The sequence below is a fragment of the Capsicum annuum genome, chromosome 9 (assembly GCF_002878395.1).
Source record: "Capsicum annuum cultivar UCD-10X-F1 chromosome 9, UCD10Xv1.1, whole genome shotgun sequence".
NCBI lineage: Eukaryota > Viridiplantae > Streptophyta > Magnoliopsida > Solanales > Solanaceae > Capsicum > Capsicum annuum.
In genome coordinates this window covers 72,315,948-72,324,347 of record NC_061119.1, presented here as the reverse complement: position 1 = coordinate 72,324,347, position 8,400 = coordinate 72,315,948, and the positions used below count along the sequence as shown (strand labels likewise).

The 8,400-nt window shown below is 26.8% G+C and overlaps 1 protein-coding gene across 1 annotated transcript; it reads right to left on the bottom strand.

Annotated features, from left to right (window-relative positions):
- Positions 1–662: 662 nt before the first annotated feature.
- On the bottom strand, positions 663–7,556 carry LOC107841385 (protein ZW2). Its single transcript, XM_016685325.2, has 2 exons — positions 7,067–7,556; positions 663–949 (listed from the first exon to the last, which is right to left on the bottom strand). Exons 1-2 carry the CDS (start codon positions 7,554–7,556, stop codon positions 708–710), a joined length of 732 nt encoding a protein of 243 aa, XP_016540811.2. The 3' UTR covers positions 663–707.
- Positions 7,557–8,400: the final 844 nt, after the last annotated feature.

The following is an 8,400-nucleotide window of genomic DNA, read 5'->3' as shown; positions in this document are numbered from 1 at the left end:
AAACACATTTTAATATTAAAATATAATATTAAAGTGCATTATGTTCATGGTTTAAATGGACAATTACACCAACACATATACAAAATGTCAAATATTCATATCTCAATTGGTCTAAATCATTTTTCTCTCTTTTAAGTCTAATTTCTTCTTTGACTTTATTTGAGGATTATTCAGTAAATAAAAAGAAAAGAAAAAGATCAAGCGTAAACTAATTTATATGTGTAATTTTACGAGAGATTCTATATATTATATATATTATATTTATGCAATATAAAAAATGAAATAACCAATACATGAATAGCTTACTAAAATCATGCACAAAACACTACTTAGACAAGATTCCCTTCTAACTAATCGCTGCATTATTAATACTTGCATAACTCTAACCAAGGACCAAATAGCCCTAACGAGTATACAGTTGGACAATAATATTTGTTCTTTTCATTAGTAAGGACAAGACCAGCAACGTACGTATAGAAACACAACATAAAGACAACACAACAAAGTTGCCTCTTATAAAAGCACAAGCTAAGGTAAAACATTCACCCAAGTCTCAAATTTATGGGATACAATATACTGCCTAACAAAAAATCTACTACTACTACAACAAAATAAGTCCCAACTTAGATATAACACAGCAAAAAGTTTCTTTCCTACAATAGTATATCATCAAACAAGTCTTAATAAAGCCAAAAATCAAATGAAATCTACCAACCATTCCAAGTATCCGTTTGATGCCTCCTCTCTTCTTCTCTCTGTGTTCCAACCATCCTTACTCTAAGCTGAAGTTGTGCAGCAGCTGCCAAAAACTTCAAACTCAGGAAAGGGCTTAGTATTCCCATCACACTATCTGCTGTTTTTGTCCTCAACCTATCTTCATCTGTCACCACATTCTCCACAGCTGTTCTTAGTATTTCTATCTCCTCATTCACTTCTATGATTTCTCCGTCTACATAATATAATTACGTAATTAAAAACAAAGTTTTATATAAATAAAATAGTCAAAGTATCAGAACAGGGAAGAGGTCCTAGGTCCAAGTTTTTACTGCCACTCCAAAAGAAAAGATAAAAATTAAAAAATTTACAATTTTGGCCTGACGAGGAAATCAAACTTGCACGTGAAGAACCGTGTGGAAACATGACATGATTAATATCGTTTAAGGCTTTAGCACTGACTAGAAATCATTTAGTGATATTAATCATAAGCGTCATTTCATTAAATTACCAATTATCCATAATTATTAAAATATTTTATAAAAATTATCATTTACGGAAGCAAAGATAAATTTGAACTAAATAATTAATTTGTTGCTTGATTTATTGAAGTGATACTCAAGTAAAATGATATTCAAAAAGGCTCAAGTAAGGGCTCCTTTGAACATGATTTGAAATTATTGACGTGAAATCAGGTCGAAACTTTGTTTGGATAAATCATTTGAACTTTTTAAGTTATATTTTTTCCCGTGGAGATAAAAAATTAGCAAATATCCCAACTCTTCGACAATGTTACTGTATGACCAAATCATATATATTTTATAAATAAAGTATCGAAATATTCTAATGCACTGCATTAATAAATCATAATGTCCATGTTATATAAAGAAAAACTTGCTAATACATGTTATTATAAGTTTTCAAAATATATAAGAATCAATAACTCAAATGGTCACTAAACTATAGACTTTTATTTCAGAAAGTCACTTAATTTTAATCTTTACCTCAAAAGTCACTCATTTTAAATATGAACTTTTATCTCAGAAAGTCACTCAACCTTGATATTTATCTCAAAAGTCGCTCACTTATAGACTTTTATCTCAAAAAGTCACAGAACTTTGAATTTTACTTCAAAATTCACTCAATTATCACATTTTTACTCAGAAAGTCACTCAACCTATTTAATTATTTTTAAAAAAATAGAATTTGCTTATGTGAAATTACTATAAAAATAAAATTTTGAAAAATAAAAAGTATCTATTTAATGACGGTTTTATCCGTATTCCCCGAAATTAAAATCTCTTCCTCCTCTTTCACATTTTTCTTCATCTTTTCACTTTCTTCCCATAAATTTTTCATAAATCACACATTATAATTTAGAAATTGATAATTAAAAATGTATGAAATGAAATTACTATCATATTTATATTTACATTTTATTTTTGTTGTCTATAAAATACAATTATAAAGAGGGCAAAAGAAGAAAAATAAAATAAACATATAAAGTATTAAAAATAAAGAAAAAAGGGAAGTGCAGGATATTTTAGTATATTTTAATTATTTTTTTAAAATAGAATTTGGCTATGTAAAATTTTTATTTAAAAATGAAATTCTAAAAAGTAAAAAGTTTCCCTTTAATGAAAGTTTTATCCTTATTCCCCTAGGTTAATATCTATTCCTTTTTTTTCTTTTTCTTTTTTTTAACGTTCTTCCCATAATTTTTTTCATAAATCACACATTATAAATTAGTAACTCATAATTAAAATTGTACGAAATAAAATTACTATAATATTTATATTTGTATTTACTGTTATTTTGTCTTTATATAGAGAGATTATATATATATAATCTATATTTATAATCTATAATCTATAATATATTAAAAATGAGAAGACCCTTAGAAAAGTGAATTGAATTTTTTGCCCTTTATTAAAAATTTTCTTAATAGACAAAATCGTCATTTTTTATTTTCTCAATTTTAGTTAATAATAAAATAAAATTCTAAAATATATGGTAAAAAAAACTATTTGGTAAGAGGTATTAGCAGAATTAATTTCTATAATAAAAAACACTCCTAAAATATATAGAATAATAGAATTAGAAAGAAACAAGGCTGATATTTTTGTATTTGGGTAGGAGACTTCTCCAATTTCATTTTTCCTTTTTAGGTAATTGAGCTATTTATTTTTTATTAATAAAAAAGGGTTGTTTTTGTTTGTTTATATTTTGGCGTCGTTGTGAAAATTTCTGCTAAAAAGTTAAAATGTTGTTTTCTATTTGTCTATGATTTTGGCATTGTTAAAAATGTATCCTTTTAATTTTTGGTGAAATAATTTTGCACTTAATTTAATTTATAATTTTTTTTGAGTTTAGTTTATAATCCTTTTTAGGTTTAGTTGTATAATTTAGGTAAAAAATTATAATATTTAATACTTTTAAATCAATTAAAATTTTAGCTTATATAAAAAAATAATTTTTACAATTCTATTTAAATAATTGAATAATTGTTTGATCAAATTTTACTAGAAACTTAAGATTGCTTCTTCTTCGTTACATCTATTTTGTGTTTTATTTGTATAGTAGTGTATCATGTTTAATTGATTGTATATTTTTCGTTTGTGAACAAGAAGTACGATTAAAGGTTCTCCTTTTGTGACGTCTTCGCTTATATTCTTGTATTTATGCGTGTTCAATATTTATTTTCTGCAATGTGTAAGAAAGAACGAAAAATTAACTCCTTTAATAGGTTAAAGTGGGAATTATTATTGTCATTATTCTTGATTCTCGAGGAAAATAAAGCTTTAAAACAAAAAATGAAATCAACAAAAACACATTCATTGGATCACAATTTAGTATCTTTCAAGTATTTAAAATTTATAACATTTGCCTTTTTTGTAAATATTTATGAATTTGCTTGAAATCTTTTTATTTTTGATATGTGATAAACTATTTGTACATGTAGTTCTTGTTTGATGCAGTGATATAGAATATCACACTAATTAATTTATAGTAGTTAGACATACACATGTTTTTCACGAAAAATCAGTTACTGATAAAGCTGCATAAAGATGTTGAAGTTGCTTCGACACTTGTGAAACCAAGAAAGAAGTAGATATGCTAAACTTTTGATTATTCTGATGTATTAACTACTAATATAACATGTTATTTAGAGATATTGATAGATTTTTTTGTATCGTATCTTGCTTATATATAATAAGTGATTTATGTGTCGATGGACTTTTATTTATTTGACTTTAAAAAGAAAATTCTATCTGAAAACTTCCTCGACATGTCAAATTATGTGCACGATAGTGTTAATTAGTAACGATAAGTCCTAAGATATATGATAAGAGAAAAATAGAAAAATCATCTCACATGTGTTTGTTCATTGTCTTGTGAAAGCTTTTGAAGGTGACGTAGTATTTGTTTATATACAAACATAGATTCTATATAAATTGCACGTGTTGTTTTGAAATATTTAGCTTTGTCCGAAAAAAGATATCAATTTTATTGTTGTATGTAATTAATTGTTCCAAAAGATATTATGTTACTGGTATGTGATACTAAGGAATCAGTTGATAGAGTGTATAAGATAATACTGAATAGGGTGTATTAGTAATGATGGAATTAGTAGTGCTGCGATTAGTAATACTGGAATTAGTAATGCTTACAAAAATATCCTCGACATACAATAACTTTGTATATTTACTTTGCAAAGCTTTATTATTCTTTTTTAGAAATACAAAAATCAACAATATAACTACAGTAATACCTAACTTTGAAATTTTAAGATTTAATCATTCACTTGCAAGATTTTTTTTGGTTATCTTTTCTTTGTTTGTTCATCATTTGTTTGTTGTTCGCACTTTGTGGTGTTCTTAAGTTGGAGGGGGTACTTCTAACTTTTGAATGAGACAATTGAATCATTGTTAACATAGAATTGTATTTCGTAAAGTGTTAACTCTAAGCAAAAAAATTATTTTTATTTGTGATATATTCTATTTACAAAATTAAAGCTTTATGCAACGATACAATTTGTTTTTGGGCTTTGACCAATAAATATTTTTTAAGTTAATGAGGTAGTTTTTTTATAATTAAAATTATTTGGAGGGATATTATCATCTTGAAAATTGAAAAGAAACAATTCACGTTGAATAAATTAAAAAAGATTTAGAGAACATTTAAAAGAATTTGAGGGTATTTTTATCTTTATTCATATTTATCCATGGCTTGTAATCCATTAATTACTAATCCCACTAAATTGAGCGTATTAATTATACACCCTATAATACCATGTAGGGTGTATAACTAATCCATGTATTACTTATACGTTGCTCCTTATTTGCTATCAAACATTATATTAATTTATCCCACATTTTAATACATGAATTAGAAAAATAATCCCCCTACCAAACAGCTCCTAAATACATTAGTATAAGATTCTCAAGAGAAAATTTAAATGTTCAGTTGCTTACTTTTTTGTAAAACTATATTATGCGCGTAAATAGATGAGTATAATATTTATTTTGAATCAACTATTATTTTTTATGATTTTGTCCAGTTTTATTAATTGACGTGAAATACACATGTAAAGCACGTACTCTATTTTAGTCTCTCTCTTTCTCTCTATCTCTCTATATATAAAGAGGCAAAAGAAGAAAAATAAAATAAACTTAAAAAGTATTAAAAAGGGAGAAAAAAAGAAAGTGCAGGATATTTTAGTGTATTTTATTTTCTCTTCTTTTGTTACTCTTTTATTGTTTTTTTTTATCTTTCAAAGAAAAAATAAAATAAAATGTAAGATAAAATAGGATAGTAATTACATTTTATAAAATTATAATTGTTAATTTCCTAAATTATTCTGCTAATGTTTGAGTTATGTGTATAATTGTTGATTTCCTAAATTATTCTGCTGATGTTTGAGTTATGGGAAATTTTATGGGAAGAAAGTGAGAAGGAGAAGAAAAATGAGAGAGTTGAGGAAGAGATATTAATATAGAGAAATAAGGATAAAATAGTCCGCTTGACTCTAAAGAGCTTGTTGCACAACTTGTTTGTTCGCCCACTAACAATTGTCCGCTTTTGTGTGATTGTAGGTGTCTCCTCCAAAGAATGGGTAGTCCTGATATATGTCATATCTACGGGAACAGAACAGACTAGCGGATGCTTTAGTATCTACTATTACTACTACTACTGCTTTCATGTAACTCCCCGGCTACAGTTATGCTTTTTCGGGAATCTCCGCCATCTCTCATGGATATTTTGTGTGGCGACCAACGTGGAGATTTGACAGCCCGTAGGGTGAAATACTCACCTATAGATCAGGATGTACATAATATAAGTGTTGCTGATGTTGTACATATTCCTACTAGCCTAGCTAGAGCTACTTCTGCTAGCTCTTCTGTAGTGGCTATGCCACAGTTACTGTCCCTGTAAAACTTTTTGTTACATAAATAAAAGCCTTTCTGACCAAAAAAAAAAGGATAAAATAGTCTTTAAAGGAATATTTTATAATTTTTAAAATTTTATATTTAAATAGAAATTTCATATAAGCAAATTCTATTGAAAAAATAATTAAATAGATTGAGTGATTTTTTGAGTAAAAATGTGATTGTTGGATGACTTTTAAAGTAAATAAAGTTGAGTGACTTTCTAGGATAAAAATCTATATTCAAGTGACTTTTAAAATACAGATCAAAGTTAATTAGATAAAAGTTGAGTTATTAACTCAATAAATAATTTTACAAAAATTAAATTAATAATAATAACCAATTATTCGTTAATATATTCTTCCACATTGCATGAACGATCTAATTACGTCAAGTATGAGTCTTTTTTGCGAGAGTTAAAATGATCAAATTCATTTTTTACAAAATCGAAACTCATGACAAAATTTTACATTTTAAAAAAATTGAAATCACATAGCCTGTTTAAAAATTTTGGGATTCAAATCACAACTTGAAAGTGAAATTGAAGTTTTGTTCAAAACTTCATAAACAAACAATGATTCTAAACATAAGTTGAAATTTGAGACTCCGCTTTTCTGATAAAAGTCCTACTAACTAAGAAAGAGACGTTTAGTTTGACTTCAAATTTGAGCGTCAAATTCAACGACAAAATAAGTAAAAGACTCTATTTTTGACTGTTTAAGCTTTAGTATGAATTACCTATTGATCAAATCATTTTCTACAATTTAATATTAAATATTACTTTATATGAACATCATCATAAAATCTTCCTACCAAATCATCATCTTTTACGAGACTATATCACCATCTTTTACGAGACTATCTCTTAAAAAGGCATGCAAATCACACAAGTAAACGTAAAAGTAAATGGAGAGATCAAATACCTCGGAGTTGTTCAATTTCGAGCTGTTGTGTGAGTCCCATCAAGGGCGGGGCAGCAACACTTTCTTGAATTTTAGCCAACTTGTCCATAAGGTCCTTCTCTTCAACCATTGTTTCAACTCTCAACCTATTGAGTCTCTCAACTTGATTTTCACTCAAATCATTAACGGAATTCATAACAAGTGAAAATTCTAACCCTGGTTTAAACCCTGCAATCCATAAAAAACTTTTTTCTATTGGAGTAAACCATGCAGGGGAAAACATATAGAACACATTTCTATGTGACATTCTTGATTTTTCCTCAAAGAATTCTTGATAATGTACTAGAACACGAGATATAAGGTGTCTCATAACATTTTGTGATGACTCGTCTAGTGTGTTTTGGGCTGTAGTAAGTTCATTCAAGAATTCTTCTTGGCGTCGTAGCCAGCCTTGAAGAAAAGCCTCAAATGAACCAGCACTAATGTTTGTTCTAGATGAGCCTCGTGGCATATTTGCTTTTTTGTTTTTGTTTGTTTTTAAGTTATAAGAAGGAAAGTAAAGAAGAAAGTGATGAAACAGAGGAGGAAAGGGTGTAGGACGTATTGAAGAGGCGAAAGTATAATATCAAACATCGAATTCATTGAACTTAATACTTTTGATGCACAATATAATATAAAAGTCTATAAAATTATAATAAATATTTAATTTATTTTAATTTATTTTTTTAGACTTTAATTTGATACATAATTTAAGAAATGAAATCTCAAATTTTAAGCTAAAAGATTATTAAAATTTACTAAAATATTCTTGACTGATTTGTGGTTGGGGACTGAGCTTTAAAAAAATATCTAAATAATTTTTCGAAATAAACTAAAAAAATAAATAAATTACAACAAAACAAGTAATAAATATAAACTCAGTTTAAAACGCTTAAATTCTGAATGAGTCTCGATTAATAAGAAGATATGTAGTTCACCCACTGTTTGTAAGTCACGACAAAAGCCTCACCATGTGCTATTTTTTCCCATGTCCTATAAGGTCACTCGGTGCCACGGATTTCAAAATGAAAATGCAATGCATTTTAGTTGAAAAAATAGCCCATATGAAATTTGGAGAAGGATTAAGAGCCCATTCTTAGGGATGTTCATGGGTTTGATTAAAAATTAAATCGAATCATAAATCGAATTAAATCAATTAAAAAAATTAATGTTTGATTCAATTTAGTTAGATTTGGTTTTAAATTTTAAAAAATCAATGTTATTTAATTTGGTTGTGATTTTACTCAAAAAAAATCATGAAAATAATCAAATCGAACCGAAAAATTTTATTTATATATATTATAATTATTTATATA

Bases quoted from the DNA above. Each gene is read 5' to 3' on its own strand.
- LOC107841385 (XM_016685325.2), bottom strand. From the start codon at position 7,556: ATGCCACGAGGCTCATCTAGAACAAACATTAGTGCTGGTTCATTTGAG. The intron at 950-7,066 runs GTATTTGATCTC...TATATTATGTAG, and splicing joins CGAAATTGAACAACTCCGAG to ACGGAGAAATCATAGAAGTG.